Source organism: Accipiter gentilis, chromosome 5 (genome assembly GCF_929443795.1).
Source record: "Accipiter gentilis chromosome 5, bAccGen1.1, whole genome shotgun sequence".
Lineage (NCBI taxonomy): Eukaryota > Metazoa > Chordata > Aves > Accipitriformes > Accipitridae > Astur > Astur gentilis.
The window spans coordinates 6,244,103-6,261,665 of NC_064884.1; the positions used below are offsets into that span (position 1 = coordinate 6,244,103).

General features: G+C 43.4%; 1 protein-coding gene across 1 annotated transcript in view; it reads left to right on the forward strand.

Moving 5' to 3' along the window:
• Nucleotides 1-547: 547 nt before the first annotated feature.
• DIXDC1 (DIX domain containing 1) overlaps nucleotides 548-17,563 on the forward strand; it is a 38,732-nt gene continuing 21,716 nt past the window's right edge. The window contains exons 1-4 of the mRNA XM_049799560.1: nucleotides 548-777; nucleotides 13,522-13,651; nucleotides 14,981-15,106; nucleotides 16,862-17,111. Coding sequence (XP_049655517.1) covers nucleotides 718-777; nucleotides 13,522-13,651; nucleotides 14,981-15,106; nucleotides 16,862-17,111 — 566 coding nt within the window. The 5' untranslated portion in view covers nucleotides 548-717. The remainder of the gene's footprint in view (nucleotides 778-13,521; nucleotides 13,652-14,980; nucleotides 15,107-16,861; nucleotides 17,112-17,563) is intronic.

Consider the following 17,563-nt stretch of genomic DNA (forward strand, 5'->3'; position numbering starts at 1 on the left):
CAAATGCAGTTATTATTGATTTAGAAAATTTGCTGGGGATTGTATTTAATTCTAGTTTGAAAGTTTTCTGTCTTTTTTCTGCTTTTGACTTCATTCCCAGGGCAGCTAGAGCAGGGCCGAGTACTGTGCAAATGTTACTGGCTGTGTTGTGGCCTGGTTTGCAGCTTCCTGTCTCTACCAGGTTGCTGACAACGCTGCTATTTCTTTGGGGCTGCAGAACGACCGCTGAGAGTTAAAGCTGGCAGCTCTTACAATCTTGCTTTTTGCTTTTCTAGCTAAGCAAGGCATCTGCTATTTGCTGTTCTTTGACTCTCTCCCTGCCCCCAAGCCATACAGGGCTTGCTGTGTTTGGTGGGTTTGAAAATCTCTTTTACGCAGCAGGTTTTGTGTGAGTATGACTGCTGGAAATGGGTTTCAGATGTTTCCCCAACTCAGTCCTGGGCCTGCGTCTTGTAAGCTGACGCGTTTCTATAGGAACGGTATGACATCTCTCCCGCTACTCCCCCAGCAGCTCCCTCTCGAGCATGCCCAGTGCAAGCCTTGACTTTGGCTCAACTATCAGTGTGCAGTAACAGGCTGCACATATGGACTATGAATGCGGTTCCTGATGAGCTCCAACTCTTTGTCTTTGGGAGGAGGAGGAAGAGGTCGTGCCCAGAGCTGGCGGCTCTGCCCTGTGTCCTCTGAGACCCTCGCCTGTCGGTGGGCTTGTGGAGAATGCTCGCTTGTTTGGCCAGGGCGAATTTACTGGATATTCTTCAGGAGGGCTTCACGGAGGTAAATGCATGTCCCAAGTCTCACACAGACCTTTCCGGGGCAAGGCAGCATGCTTTTGTGCAGCATCTCTCAGGAACTGTTATGTGTCCCAGTGCTTTGAGTGCTTTGAGGAACAGAGGAGAAAAACAAGCAAGATTTCAGGGTGGGATTGCTGCTTACTAACAGAAGGGCATACAGGGCAGCTCAGCCAGGGGTCTACAAATCGATAGTTTTTTGAAGAGTTTGTGGCTGTTTTACAGCTAGTATTTTTAGCTTGGAGTCTTTATTCTCTTTGCAGCGCTTTACTGTTGTACCGGTAAATAATGTAAACTGCAGCAAGGTTATGGACCACAGTTTATTTTATAGAATTGACTCCTCTCCCAAGTGTACGAAGTCTCTATATCTGAAGGCTGTTGGAAAACCTGTAAATCAGCTTTGTGGATGCACTTTTTTTGGGAGAGGCTGACAAAGAGCAGGCTGGCTGGTTTTTTTCCCATCTTGTTCTGTAGGTTGAATCTCTTGGGGACTGAAATTCATCTTGGTCAGGAAAATATAATCTTAAAAGTGTTCTTCATGTGCTTATTCTGCTGTTAGGGTGACTAATAAATCATAAAATAAGGAGTGAGAAGTACTAAGACATTCCAGAGATGGGAATCCTGTAACTGCATGGAGAGTGCATATTGCCATCAGCTTTCCTCTTTAGGGTATGCAAAAATTAGTTCCGTTGGACTCTCTGTGGACTCAGTACAAAATGCCAGGGCAGCCACTGCCTGGCTGTGCATCGTGCAGACCATTCTGGAGCATGATTTCCTGTCTGTAAGCTGAAAAGGAAGGAAAATTGTGGGGGCTTGTGCTGAAACCAAACAGTGGCTGCTATTTGGTTTCTCACCTGGTGGCAGGGATAGTCTCTTGGTGTGTTTTATTCTTTCTTAGAGCGCATAGCTTGTTTTTGTTTGTTTTCAGTGTTCTTCATCCTTGCAAAGCTCAGCTCCCACCTGATTGTTCTGCCCCATACTCCATTCTTCACAGAAAATAGAACATCCCTCTTGGGCTTAACAGCACCAGTCATCACAGGGAAAACAAAGTGGGTATGAAACTTGAGCCTCACAGCTTCATGCAAGCCACAGGTCTCCTTTGATTGCTCTGCGTAACTGTGTGAATACTCCATCCCTTCCTCCACAGAGTATCTCAGTCTCATTTTTAGCTAGCAAAGGTGTTGGTTTAGCTGAGGTTTACACTTCCTGTGCTTGAGGGCAGCAGATCCTTCTCAGGCATAAGCTAATAGTAACCTGTATATTAATAACATAATTAATAATGGGAGCAAAGAACAGTTTTGCATTCAGTGCTAACCCTACCCTGACTGTCTGGTTTTACCCACAGACTGCTCAGCTGTGGAAAAAAAGTCCCTCTCCCACAATAAAAACTGATTCACTCTCATGACTCCTACTTGGGATCTCTGCCACATCACACACTTCACATTATAACAGAAATAAAATCAGTTTTGCAAGTGCAGAACCTATGGTACAGAGAGATTAAGTGACTTGCCAAGGACATGCATCATGTCGCAGACACAGTTGGAAATGAGTGAGAAACCCCGTAATTCTGTGCTTTCTGTTTTGATCCACCAACTACACTTCCTTCTCTATCTCTTTGTACCTTAGGTTCTTATTTATAGAAGTCTGTGAATGTGAAAGAGTGTCCCAAGGTGTCTGATCCCAACAAAACACTGATGTTAGAAGGCTGGAAGTGAGTGGCTAATGAACCTAATGTTTGGGTATAAAAACAGATTCAGGATAAAACGTCAGACTTAATTTAATGAAAGCAGTGAATTGGGGTATTGCAGGAATTGCCTTGATGATTCATTGTCTGTTCTTTTGATAGAGCATAATTTCTGGCCAGGTGGCTCTTTTAGTGACTAGATACCTTGAAATAGAAGAATGCACTTTCCAAATCTGTGCATTAACACACACAAGTAAGTTGCTAGCAAGCTCCTAGTTGTATGTGCAGAGCTCAGGTGCAACCCTACACATGCTTGGGACATAGGGGCCAGGTATAATTCCAGTTCTGTAGGGATATTGATTGTGTGTCTCTATATTGCACCTTTGGTCAATAATCCATGCCTGGAAAGTTACCCAATACAACCAAGATGCTACAGACAAGTTTCTTTTGTTCCTTTGCATTCTTTTCCTTCTCTGTCCATCCTGCTGGCTGAAAGCCACCCTGCCAGCCTCATTATCTGATGAGCGTGGATGGAGAACGCAGCATTGTTGGTCCTTGTGCAGCTAATGCTTGTTCTGCTTCACAGATCATCTGTTAGATTGATGCTTTCTCCATGATGAACATAATCACAGATTGCTAAAGGGGCCCTGTAAATTGCAAGTTCAGGCCAGTGTATTTCCCTTCGCTTTCAGAGTCCCTGGCCAAAATACATTGTGGGCAGTGTCACCTGCAGACATCTAAATCAGGATGACTTTTGTTTAATATTGAAATGCAGCAAACTACTTGTGTGGGCATCACACAGCTCCTGTCCGTCTCTCATTAGTGGACTAACCTGCCTTGAAGGTGTTTTCCTGATGTTTATTGAGACTTATCCTGCTCTGAGGCAGCTAAATAATTCAGTCCCACAGCTGGATGGTGGCATGGGAATGTATGGCTGCTAAAAGCAGTAGTTTATAATGCAAGGAAACCATAGGGGGCAGGGTCTCCCCTGTGGTGACTCTGTCCATGTGGCCTCAGCTTGTTCTCTCTCCTTGAGGAAATGCAGTTTACTTGAGATTCGTGCTTATGCTTCTGTCAGTTCTTTACAACAGATGAGGCACACAGAAATGTGTCAGAAATGGGCCTGACAGCTCCAAGACATTAATGTGTCTGTATTTTAACAATAATATACCTTCTCTTTTTCAAGTTGGAAGATCATTTCCTCTGGCAATCTTAATTATGTAGTTGCTTGTGTGCAATGAGTCATTTGAAATAGCTATTTTTTCCCTCTGAGATTATGTTGAACAACAGGCCTGGGATTGGCTCCTCTCCAGAGAGTGAAATTTTTACGAGCCCAAGCAGAGATTGTTTTGAAATCAGGGTCTCCCAACAGCAGCAAAGTGAAATGCAAGGTTACCACAAAAGGGTCTGTCTACATGGGGAAATACCTACGCATTTTGCTATGTCAGAACTGCTACTCCGCAGCGGTACATACGCAGGAAGTGGTGCAGTGCAAGTAGGGCTCTGTGTTCTCTCCCTAGTAGGCTGCTTATTGCCTGCCCCCTCACCAAGTGCTTCATGTAATATTTTCCCTAAAGTAGTAGGTTCTTAGCTGAGTGACATCTGCAATAGGTATTTCCTGGATTTCCCACATGTACAGTCTCTCTCCCTCACTCTTCAAGGGTTGCTGTATCTCTTTGTGGACTTGAGGTGATTAGATGACATTGCATCTATGAGATCTGAATCCTTGCTGTGGTAAATGACCTGGGTTTGATTTTGGTTTGCTTTTCTGGTCGAAGTAATTTTCTGGCAGTATAGAGCTGCTACTGTCTTGTTCTGGCAGCTGTTCTTTTCCCCTTGGTGTAATATCCATGATCTGTGATGAAAATGTCTCTGCTACTGCGATCTTAGCAGGAAAAACTTGCACTCACCCTCTCCTTGCAATGAATGCTATTTATAGCTAATAGGATTCACTATGAAGAGAGCTGGTTTGACTCCTGTCTCCCTCATCCAGTTCAGCCCATTAGGACCAGCCTGTAACTAAATGCTCCCTGTAGTACTGAATCCCTCAGAGCCCGGGTTTCACTGAATACATGACACTCTTCAGAGATGCTGCTGTTTTCCACATAGTAGGGCCAAGTCTCATTTCACATCGGCTTTGTTTTGGTATGAGTCCACTAGTATTTTACATCTGTTCTATGCTGTTAAAGCTATGGGATGGTGAGGCACACTTGTTTAAAGCTTGGCCAGAGTGAGAAAGGCTGGGATCTGAAGAACCACCTGAACCTTGCCAGGTTGCCTGTCTGGTCTGCAAGAGGCTGGGCAGCTGCTGCATTGTGATTCTGCTAAGCCTGAAGTACGGACATCAGAAAACACAGCTGGGGTTTCCCACACCTGGATTTACATGGAGATGTACTTTAGCAGACAAATGCTTGCTGTAGCAGGAATTCTTATCAATTTTTCTCAAAGCCCTTGTGCCTGGCCAGCAAAAGGACTATCAGCAAGGGAAGGATGTATTTGCTGTTATATAGGATTAGGAATTGAGCAGTTAGGATTCAATCCCTGCTTGAGGTTCACTGTATGTCTAAGCCAGGCTGTTACTTGGTTGAAGAGCAGTGGCTGTCCTTTGGCAGCGTGTATTACAGTGCATTTGCACACTAACAGGCAAAGATTTATTGTTATCAAAGCATTTTACAAGGAACATAAATATTAGTATAGCTCCTTTATAGCTAGAAACTGAGGCACACAAAGGTAAAGTCGGCTGCCAAATTCACAGCAAGTCATTGGCAGTGAGGAACAGAGTCTGTGTCTTAAATGTGCCTTTAGTGCCCTTCATCCTGGACCAGGCAACCTCACTGGGTGTCCCTTCCCCTTTTCTTCATACAAAAGGTTCTTGCCTGCAAAAAGCACTGTTCACTCATACTGTGTGCTCAGTCTCTCCACGAAGCTTCTTCTCCCTGTCTGTACAGGGCTAGTGACTGCATTCTGCTAAATAAGGAACAATGCTTCTTTTCTTTCCTGAAGCATCAGGGAATGTCTCAGTGCAACTTGTTTTGACAGACCTTAGACATTTGGGTGTAGTGGAACCATTTGATAATTCAGGATGAATCATGTGCTCCCAAGTACTGGCTGTTTACACTAAAAGATCTCTTGTGGCTCAGCTTTTTGCCTCTATGCTTGTATAGAAATACTGCCCATGAGAGAAAAAGGCCTCAAAATATCAGATTAGGGAAAATGCAGAGGCACTAAAACATCCTGGAAAAGTGCCAGAAATTATCCCTGAAGCAGGAACTTGACTTCATATGGCAGTGACAATTTGGGGTGTGGATGTCTGACTGTTGATTCAAAGAAACACATTCCAGCAAGATTCATTTTACATTAATTTCTACCTGCTAGACTTCTGGAGTAGTTGCTGCCTGCAATGATGCTGAATTTGTTTAAGGAACAGATATCATCTTCAGACTTCTGAACATAAAAAGGGTGCACAGAACTGCCACTGTGGATATGGAAGGCATAGTGAGTAATTCCAGGATTTTTACAAACAGGAGATCAGGTTTAAAGGAGGTATAGGTGGAAAACATTAATTACAGGGAGAATGCTTGTGTGCGGTGTTTTGAAAGTGACAGGCAAAATTACTGTTTTAAGGAAGCACACTTGGATACCACCGACAGAAATATCTCTATCTGGCAGATGGGTGGCACAAGTGAGATCACTGTCTGACAACAAGGATATGTATTGGCAAAAGATCAATAGAAGGAAAAGTTTTCTTGTATTAAAAGGGAAAATGGAATCATCAGGCTTTTGTTCCTCACAAATTAAATAACTCTACACAGATAAAAAGCTGTCAGACATGCATTTCTTGCCATTTGCCCACCTAGGCCCAGTTTCTTGGGAGGAGACTCAAGTTTAGTTATTATTAGGTTGCAACAAACTACTGAGCATAACTCTCTTTCACATGTGAGTGGTGCTGCTGGCTTCATGAACTGTTTAAAGAGATCATACATTTACATCTACTAAGCTCTTCCAAAGGGACTCTAAAGTGCAACACTAAATTAATAAAATGGCAGTATATATAGGCACAGGTAAGAATTACTTCATCCTGAACTGAAAGTAGTATGTCTCTGGAATGGAGCATGACAGCTATTGGCTGTGCAACAACAAGTAAAAATCAAAACGGTAGAAAGAATTTAGGGAGTTTGAATGGAGTTGGGTCTTGCTGTTTAACACATAAGCTCTTCCTGTTAATGGGTGAAGACTGTGAAAGATGCGGAAAACTTTTCAGTCAAAAATTACATGTCCTGCTGGATAGCTAGGCACTCTGGAAATTCTTGCTATTGTTTGCATTCAGGCAACATGTGAAACACACCTTCAGCTCTAGAATTCATCCTTCACAGACTTTCCAGCACTTGAGCTGGCATCTGAAAGTCTGCCAGTGAGCTGCTCTCTTAGTAGACCAGACACTTTTTCCCCTCCCAGTAACAAGTGGTAGTTTAGCCAGGATGCCACAGGCAACTGTCGTTTCAACCCAGCAGTACTGCCAGGATTTGAGCAAAAACTGCTGCTCTTCTCCCTCTGGAGATGAAGAGAGTGTTCTCCCCATCCTGATGTTCTGAATGAATGGCAGAAGCAGTTCCTGTGTGAGATCTGTGTTTAGAAACCTGCGTACAGAGAAGAGGATTTAATTCTTTATATTTGTTCTGAGCACCCAGGACAGGTGCTCAGAATGACAGGAATGTCTCTACAGTATTTCTAAAGATCTGGCCAAAGCCTTCTAAAGTTGCAGGTATTTGCTTTCTAAAATCTTTGCACAATCCTGAACAGTCTATGAATGGTGGTCAGACTCAGTGGTTTCAAAAATGTTGTCTGGACTAAGAGATCAGAAAGCAGAAGACTGACCTTTTTATTCTTGAATCTGGCTAGAGAAACAGATGGCTACTGCTTGAGGTGAATTCACTGAATCGAAGAAACAGTTTATATTAAGATGAGGAAAATGCAACTCAGTGTGCCTAGAACAGCAAAGGTTAAGGGCATTGTTGGGCTGCTCTTCCCAAAGGTTTGTGCTACTTGAGTCTTTGAAATTGACCTTAGAAATTATAGAAAACATGTGCTGGCTAGAATTTAATGGAGAGTTCAGGATAATCCTTCTCTCTGGGTCTCAGCAAATCAGTGAAAAATCCTTGTCCAGACATGTTAGGGTGTTGGAAATGTCCATGTTTTCACTCAGATATGGGTGAAGGGTTAAGGAGCGCCTGGTCTTTTGAAGCTCACACACTATTTCTGTCTCCTGGTGTGCACCAGGTTGCATGGGTGCCTCCTTTTCCAAACTGTGTTGCTGTACTGAGGCATCTTCTGTGCTTGAGACAGGCTGTTTATAGAAGATTTCGAAAATACACATCAGACCAAAAGTTATTTTGAATGAAATTACACCTTCTGCTTTAAAGTAAGCGCTTTATGAAAGAGAAGTCCTGTGGGTGCATATGGTCTTTCTGGCATCACTGTGGTCATAATTGGGTGGTTTTCACTGTCAGATGTATCAGGAGCTATCTCAATACATTAAACAGCCTGAATCACATTTAAGCAGCAATTCTGAACAAAAATAAATCTGCTGCTGGCTTTGAGAGCAGAGAAGAACATTTTCTTTGCTTGTGAGTTTTAATTTTCTGCTTTTACAAAGGCCTTCTCAAACAAAAACAACAAAAAAATCAAACTGGAGGAACACTGGATGGAAAATTACAGTTCCCATCTAATTAAGGTAATGTCAGAAAGCTTAGAAATCATACAAGGCCTTAAACATTACATCCTGATGCAATTAGGCTAGCCTTTGAGCTTTGCTGTTGCAGACATTTGGTTCAGTGCTCTGAACAGACAGGACACTAAATGCCCTTCCATACTGGGACCAACCTCATAGCATGAGGGCTGTTGACCTTGTTAGACCTGGTGCTTGGGCAGTATCTGTAGGGTGTAAAGGAAAAGCAGAGTAAAGATTATGAGAAATATTATTCTTGCAGGCTGATTCTGTAAATCCAACAATAAGGATAGATACAAATTCATCAAATGAACACAGAGAAGTAATCTCTTCCTGGAAGCAGACAGTGTCATGGGAGTCTACTGTAACATGATAGCAAGGAGGTCAGGCCCTCTTAAGGCATCTGCCTGCTAAACAATGATTTTGTCCAAGAATGAAGATTTGGCCAACTTCAAAACGTGCAATACCATAATCTCAGAGGAAGTGAAAATTAACTGTATACAGTGTAATGTAGATGGCACTGATAATAGAGGACAGAGTAGCATATGAAGGCATTGTGATCTACCTATATTTACTGTCAGGCAGACTGGACTGATGGCTGAAAGGGGAGAAACATGAGCCGTAAGCAGCAGGTGGTGAATTGCACTGGTTAAATGAGAATAGCAAGGACACCTACAACTGGTAGGAGATTTGCAATAGAGTTGCTGCTTTTCTTCCACCTGTGGAAAATACTAGATAATGACAGGTAACTGTAATTATCAGTAAGGGATTACAGCCACTGAGAAAAATGTGCTGACCCTAGAAGGGTGTTTTCCTCCTGTGTATCATTGGCTGTCAATTGAAAGCACAAAGATATATGCTCCTGACCTCCACAGCTGTTTCCCTATTACCAGTAGGTCTGAGGCACTTCTTCAGGGTATGTGCTGAATAAGTCATCCAAACTAAAATCCTGCTCTGAGATGTGTTGTGCTTACTGAAGTGCTAACCTGTAATTTGCCAGCAGAAGTGCCTGCAAATTGGGAAATTCTTTACAACTACAGGTGGCCCCTAGTATCTTGCTTTAAAAATCTTCTCCTGTCCTGCAAAGTCTTTTAAGACTTCCAGAGTTACTTGGATGTAAACACCCTGCAATAACGTGCCTAGGAGCTGAAGCAATCTGAGCTCCAACTCCCTTCGGGTAAGAGAGCTGCTCTTCCCATTGCAAGGTACAGGTAAACCTGGCCTTTTTTTGGAACACAAAGCTGTGTTAACATAAATAGGATTAAGCTTAACTCCACCATAATCCTAATAACATGTGCTTTGCATAGTAGATCTTAGACTAGGCTGATACATTTTTGTTCTGAAAATCCTGATTTTGAAAGAAATACTGTTGCAGGAGTAGAGCAGTGTGAGCCCTCTCAAGTCTAAGATTTGGCTGAACAGAAGCTCAAACCAAAATGCAGGGAGAAGCAGAAAACTCCTGAAGAGTCAGTAGTTGAAGGGAGGATTATTCAGCTAATTATTCAATGAAGAGCATGCACTAGATAGAACAATAGCTGTTCCCTCTCTGATTACTCTTGGCTATAGCTGTCAGCCATACCAGGTTATAAACCAACAAGGGGGATGCTCTAGGGATTGATTTGTTCAATCCTATGAAGTTTGGCGGTTCTGTAGGACGCTGTAGTAGCATAGTTACAGTATCACAGAAATTGGTGTAATGGGTCCCACAGGATATTTCCCCTCAACTGGAAAGACAAAAGTTAATCAAGAGGAGTGGTAAGAATTTGAGAAGCTGTCAGAGCAGGGGACCTGAGCAGGTTTGGGGGACTACTGGGTCCAGCCTCCTAGGCACAAAGGCTCACTCTGTATCCTTTACGCAGTCTGGGTTATGTTCTCCTGTTTGCTCTGCCTCTGGGGTTATTGCCTCTTTTTTTTATTTAAAAGGCACAAAATGTAATGGCCTACTCTGTTGTCAGGAAGCAGTGTGAAAGCACAGGGGGGACAGCCTTGCAAAAGGAAAGGAGGAGTACTTTTGAGATGTGTCATCTGTGACCTTGTTTGTTCCCAACCTCCTTTCTTTCCTCCTTGGAGTGTTGTTGACTAAGAGGAGCTGAGACTGGATGAGGCACGTGCATCGTTTGAGCTGGGATGCCTGCAGCCACAAATGCTGATTGAGCATGTGGTTTTGGTGTGAGTATTTCTGTGGACAAGTGACAAGCACAGGCTAGGGAGTATTCTTGTGGGGTGGAATAGGCTATGTAGAACTTCTGTTCTCATGGCAGAATACATCCTAGCAAATCTCTGTTTTCTCTGTGCTGGAAGATACCTGGAGTACTTTCCAGAATAGATACCATGAATTATGTCCATCCAAGTAGCAGATCATATTGCTGTGGTAGTACTTGGGGCTGTTCTGTTGTGAATTGAGATAGCTGTCTTGGGTTTTGAAACAAATGGAATTCTGAGGGAGTGAAACAAGTGTTTCACTTTTTTTAATGGGTCTGATCCATTAAACTGAATCTGTGGCTGTGGATCAAGGCCTTGTGCTTGTGTCGGAGGTGTAGGGCTTTAAGGTATGGCCCACAATGTCCTTGTTATTGCTCAGTTCATGCCACCTGTTGGGGATGCCACAGAGAGTGGTGAAGCAAAGCATTTTTGACTCACTAGCTTAAAAACTGCTATTGGGATTTCTGCTGGGTAGCTTGGGGGTCTTTGTTCCTTCATGCATTTAACACCATTTTGCCATTTTTAGGTCACTAAACTTTTATATCTTTTATTTTCTTGGTAAGTTCAGTCACCCGCTCACCTCCGCTGCCAGAAGTGACAGCTTACTCCCTGGGTTTTTCTCTTTGCAGCAATCCAAGTCTCTTGCTAAAGTCATTACATCTTCTAGTTTTTGGATACAAAATCAGGAAATGCTGATCAGTCCAACAGTCTGAACTTCTGCAGGAAAATCTTACACTGGGGGGGGGGGGGGGGGGGCGGAGGGCAAAACCAACCAAACAACAAAGTCAGTCTGCTAATGAAGTATAAGTCTGCAGTATTACAGCAACTACTGATATGAAATTACTTTGTAATGGTGACATCCATATTCCATTGCCTCAAAATCCTTCCTTTAATAATCATTATTTAATATATTACTCCAAATCCCAGTGCACTTACTTTTTTTTCCCCTAATAATAGCAATGTCAATCTTCTCATGCTTTTAAGAGATAGACTAGAAGTTTGCCAAAAATGCTTTCTTATGAATGCACAAAGAATGTTCAGAGAAAAGAACTAGAAAACAAACTGCTTGGTGAAAGGGTCTATTTTTTCCTTTGAATGAAAACAGAAGTGTATGAATGGAAGAACCATACAGACTCCTATAAAATTTTCAAATTTGCTGTAGGCATAAAATTTGCAAATTTGCTGTAGGCTGGAGGAGGCTGTGCCCTTGTGGAATTAGTACAATATAACAGTTTAGAACTTTGTAAAATGATTCGAAAAACTACAACAAGTTAGTAAACACAACTGTAATAAGTTTATTTCCCTAAATTACATAGACTTCAGATGCAGTTTTCATGCTGCAACCCTATTTGGTACCTCTTTATTTATGAATCTAGGTATTTCTGTAATGATGCTGTATTACTGTAAACAAACCTAATTCTTTTCTCTGGTACTTGTTTGAATAAATTAAAGCTTTATTGAATCTGTGTAATAGAAGGCTTGTGGTCTCTCTGGCTCTGGTATTACTGTTGTGAGACTGAACCTCAATACCCACATGATCAGTTAAAATACAATTGCAAGAGGTGGGGGTGCTTTTTGCAGCTGGCAAGAGTTACCACTGCTGTTCTGAAAATCAGCACAGGATCCTCAACTTGTGCAAGAGAGAGAGAGAAAATCAAAGCTTCTTGGTTCTCCACAGTGGCCAGTTTCATTAAGTAGAAAATAAAGACCTCTGAAACTGGGCAGGCAAAACTGATGTGCATCGTTGCTGTTACAGCCAAAGAAGAGCATGCAGATCCAATCCATGTGACAGGCCAAGTCTGCTCCAGCAAGCATGCATCAGATCTGCCACTTCTTCCTTTTTTTTCAAAAGCCATCAGGCAGTCCCCCAAGCTCATCTCTGTTCTGCTCTCCAGCTGTCTGCTGAGTGAGTGGAACTGATTGAATACAGGTCCAGTCACCTTTCTGAACCAGCAGACCAAACCACGGTGTGATTAAAGTTGGATTTCCTATGTCAGGATAATTAAGAGTGAAGCTGTGATCAGATTGTGACTTTGATGGGCTGTAAAAGCATAAACTCTGACTGACATTGCTGAGATAATATGGAATGGAGACTTAAAACCTGCTGCATTGGCAGAATAATGGGAAGCTTAGTGAAAAAGGAGGTAATCCCATAAATGGATCAGTTTGTTTACCTTCCATGTACCACACCAGCCCTGCCCAAAGGGATTTCAGTGTTACCAGTGCTCCTAGTAGCCATGGAAGTGCTACTGAGAGGGGAATGGAAAGGGAAAGGTCATGTGAGTCTGCTCTTTGCCTTTCAGTCACTTAAAGCCAGATGGATCTCCACACTCACCAGGAGCCTGAGTTTCAGTTTCCATCATCTTCCCCTTGTGGCAACACACACAGCTCTATGAAGCAGCAACCAGTATGACCTGCTGGAAAGGCAGTGCTCCTTGCTCTCAGGTCTTGCAGGTGTTAAGTGCTGTGGCAAGCCAGCTTCCACATGTACAGAAATAGAAACTGGGCCATTAGAAATGCTGATGCAGCTCCATGAAAATGGAGGAAGGGGTCTATAGGAGAGGGTGTCTCTTCCCTGTTGCGTGAACTGTGACAAATGAGCCGTGCTGGGAGCGTTAAGGAGGGAGGCTGTTGTTTCTGCCAGGAAATTTGTCCTGATTATGTCTTTTGGTAGGTGGCATAGTTTAATGGGAAATAACACAGGGTTTCTTGCTTCTGCATTGTGGGTTTTCTACTTTCTTGATAAGTGGAAGAAAATAGTGTGGATGGGACACTAAACGCTGTGAGTGAACCAATGCTGGCACCAAAAATGAGGGGATGACAGCATTGGTTTGGCACCAACCTAGGTTAAATGTAATGTAAAGCTGTCTTCTCAGCTGTGCTTAGATCATGAGTCCTGTCCTGCCTGCTTGCTCTTCCTGTCCTGGCATGGAGTGAGCTGCACCACTGTGTGCAGTGATGTCAGTCAGTGCTCAGCAGGCTTTGGGATGAGACCATTGGTGTTTGTTTTCAAGGGCAAAAGACAATGAGATCTGTGAAGGTGAAAGAGAAGAGTGAGAGCTATGCAACTTTCCCCTGAAATGGCAGTGATGTGCAAACATTTTGTTTTCTATTTTCAGCAACAATTACAGGCATATGTGGCCTGGGTGAATTCCCAGCTGAAGAAGAAGCCAGCAATAAAGCCAGTCCAAGACCTGAGACAAGATCTCAGAGATGGAGTCATTCTTGCTTTGCTCATTGAGATTGTAGGTCAGTAATGCCATATGGCACTATTTTTCATCTTGTAGTTTTAGATCTTTTGTAGAAGAGGCTGGCCTTGGCTCTGACATCTGTCAGGCATACTGGCAGATGTTAATGATGGTGTCAGAGCTTGCAGGGGGAGGGGGGAAGGGAGTGACTTTAAAAGAAAACAATCATAAAGCAAATCGTAAATGCAATTCTATTCAAGTCCTTATGCTTTAGCAGAGAGTTACAACAGATGTGCTAAAACCTGTCAAGGACCATATTAACTCCCATGAGGCTGGAATGGAGTTATGAAAGGATTTACCTTGTAGAGGGATGGTGTTAATATGTGGCATTTTTGGAAGAGTGACCTTCTTGCTGAGATACTCCCTTCTTCCTGGGCTCAACTTCACTCCCAAATTTTCTACCTCCTACCCCTGAGCAGCGCAGGTAGATGGGGAATGGGGGTTGCAGCCAGTTCGTTACATGTTGTCTCTGCTGCTCCTTCCTCCTCACACTCTTCCCCTGCTCCAGTGTGGGGGTCCCATGTGTGGGAGACAGTCCTCCATGAACTTCTCCAGCATGGGTCATTCCCCCAGGCTGCAGTTCTTCACGAACTGCTCTGCATGGGTCCCTTCCACAGGGCACAGTCCTTCCAGAACAGAGTCCAGTGTGGGCTTCTCTCCATGGGTCCACAGATCCTGCCAGGAGCCTGCTCTAGCATGGGGTCTCCACAGGGTCACAGCCTCCTTTGGGGCACATCCTGTTCCGGCGTGTGGTCCTCCACGGGCTGCAGGTGGATATCTGCTCCACCATGGACCTCCATGGGCTGCAGGGGGACAACCTGCTTCACCACGGGCTGCCGGGAAATCTGCTCTAGCGCTTAGAGCACCTCCTCCCCCCCTTCTTCACTGACCTTGGTGTCTGCAGCATTTTTTCTCTCACATGTTCTCACTCCTCTCTCCTGGCTGCTGTTGTGCAGCAGTTTTTACCCCTTCTTAAATATGTTCTCCCAGAAGTGCTACCACTGTTCCTGATTGGCTTGGCCTTGGCCAGCGGTGGGTCCATCTTGGAGCCGACTGGAACTGGCTCTGTTGGACATGGGGGAAGCTTGTGGCATCTTCTCACAGAAGCCGTCCCTGCAACCCCCTTCTACCAAAACCTTGCCACGTAAACCCAATACAGTCTACAACCTAGTTATTGCTGGCACTGAATACCTAATAAGCAGGACAAGAAGCCAGATATGTGCCTTGCAGTACCCAGACGAGATAAGATCAGGCCCTACACCTATAGCAATTCCTGTGGCAGCACCAAGCATTTCAGTTCTTCTCTAATAAAATTTTTTCACTCCTTTAGCTGGTGAGAAGTTGAATGGCATTCAGGTCAACCCCACCAGCCAGCAGGAGATGAGGGAAAATGTGGAGAAAGTCTTGCAGTTCGTGGCATCAAAAAAGATCCGCATGCATCAGACATCAGCAAAAGGTATGTGGCCCTGGCAGTCACCACAGATGATTCTATCTGTTGAAGGTCTGTTTCTGTCTTTGTTTCATATCAAACAGATAATGTATTGGCTTGTGGGGGAGTGTTGGTTTTTTTCCTCCTGTGGTTTAGTAACAGGTTTGGGGTTGAATGATACTGCGTTCTTGACTGCTTTCAGTAGCAGCACAGTATGCAAACAAAAGTGGCTTTTCTCCTGCTACTGAGCAGTCAGATCAAGTAGTGGTGTTATAAGGAATACAGACTCAGGATCTTTTGCTAAAAAGACATATAAAGCTGCTACTGTGAAATGAGACATGGGGAAAATATTTCTGGCCCGCTGGAAGCCTGTGAAACTGTTTCACATGGCCTCTAATGGGGAGGAGACTCAGTATGCAAAATCACGTCTATAGCATGGTTTAGTCAGATATCACAAGGATTGCTGGTGTGTGTGTGTAGATCTATGACACTGAAGATAGGCCCTGATCCTTACTGTTTGCTGACTGTACTGGGAGGGGATACAGTTCTGATTGTCTGTGGCCCTTCAGATGAGAGAGAGAAGAAAAATGCTGAGATGGACTACATGGAGTGCATGGCCCTTGTTAGGAGGAGAGTACAAGCTGTTGGTTTATAGGTTTGGTGAAAGGCTTAGAATTTAAATACGGAGTAATGAGTACTGTTCCCACAGTACTGCTACTGGCAGATTGGAGGCTGTACTAGTTCTTTCAGTAATGTTGCAAGTTGTCTTATGAGCTAATGACTGTAGAATTGATAGCAATATTGGTAAAAGTCTTACATAAGCAAAGGTATCAACCTGGATATGCAATGAAATGATGTCATGTGGTCATAGGATAGGATACAGGCACAAGACTCTGGTATGCACACTCCAGAGCTCTGGTCATAGTTCTGATATTGACTCATTCTAGGACTTCAAATGACTCACACAAACGTTTGGCTTCATGTTCTCTGTGAATGATGTGGAGCTAACAGTCACTGTGACTTTTTTTGGATCTTTCTAATTTTTCGGATACTAAAGCAAGTAATAACCAGCCTTCATGCCTCCAGCACTTATGATTTATTTTTTTTTTAGTCTCTGTCTCTGATATTTGGAAACACTATTCCTATTATTTTAATGGACTTTGAGTATCTCAGTTACTAAATTGTTTTGAGAAATCCTAGTCTAAAAGAATGTCTGATCTTTGCAGTGAACTTGAGATCAACATGTTTGAGCAAGTTTGTATGCTGGGGGAAATGCCTAGTATAATATTATTAAAACTGACTATTTAACATATGCAAGGTGCTATGAACAGTTTATGGTACAGGACGCTATTGCTAAATAAATACTTTGCTGTTCTCTGGTCTTTAGTATTTAAAAAAATGGAAATTCCATGTGCTAATTGAAGTGACTGCTGGTACAATGGTAGTCTTCAGTAACTGTTGTACTTTTCCAGTGAGCATTCAGTAATTATCGTGTGCTGTCACATAACCTACTGGATTGTTAGCTGGAAATGGCCATAGAGGGAAGGCTTAGGTCTGTTCAAAGCACTTAAACTTGTGATCTCTAGGTGGCAGTCAGTTTGCTGCTCTGTACAAAACAAGCAGAGCTAAACATCAGTGCTGTAATGCAGTCCTTTTATCATAGTCCTTGTTTATTGGCATGGTCCCATTGGGTTTAATTATATTCATACTTGTTGGTCAGATACAGCTCTGGTGGGACTTCATATTAATGGCATCGTCCTTGGCTTTATTTGCATTTTGCAGATATTGTTGATGGGAACTTGAAATCTATCATGAGGTTGATCCTGGCCTTAGCTGCTCATTTCAAACCAGGCTCTGGAAGAGCAATGAATCATAGCCCTGCTGGCATGGTGGGGAAGAGCTCGTCAGCATCACCTGCCAGTCACAGGCCTTGCTCAGCTGCTGCGGTGGCCCAAGGGGCTGTGGCTGCTCTGGCAGATGTTCGTCAAGATGTCTCGCAATCTGGCCGGGATGTTTTCCGGCACAGACAGAGGTAATGAGTTTTCTGTGGTTATGTGAGGTCAGGTCATGTTAGCAGATGGACACAATTTCTTTTAAAATAGGTGCCTCTTTATCCTGAAAATTGCTGGTGTAAGGTAGCTCTCCTATTGTGCAAACAGAGACAAACCACTGCTGTCTCACTGAAACCTAGATAGTGGCCTAACAAAGGGGAGTACTGACCTAGCCTGGCTGCCTGATGATGAAGACTGCAGGTATCCCAGGTTCTTTTCAGGTTTTACAGTAAAAGAACTGCTGGATCTCTGTTGTCTCACTGGAAAAGAGTAGTTCTTTATGGCCAAGCCAGAGGCAATTCTGCTGCCTCATTTTCCCCATTTCACTTTGAGCACAGTGCCCTTTCTTGGTGCTATCTACTTGGAGACATTCTCATTTCAAGTGAAACAAAAGTAAGGTCCTAACTGCAGGTACTGGTTACAGATCTGGGAG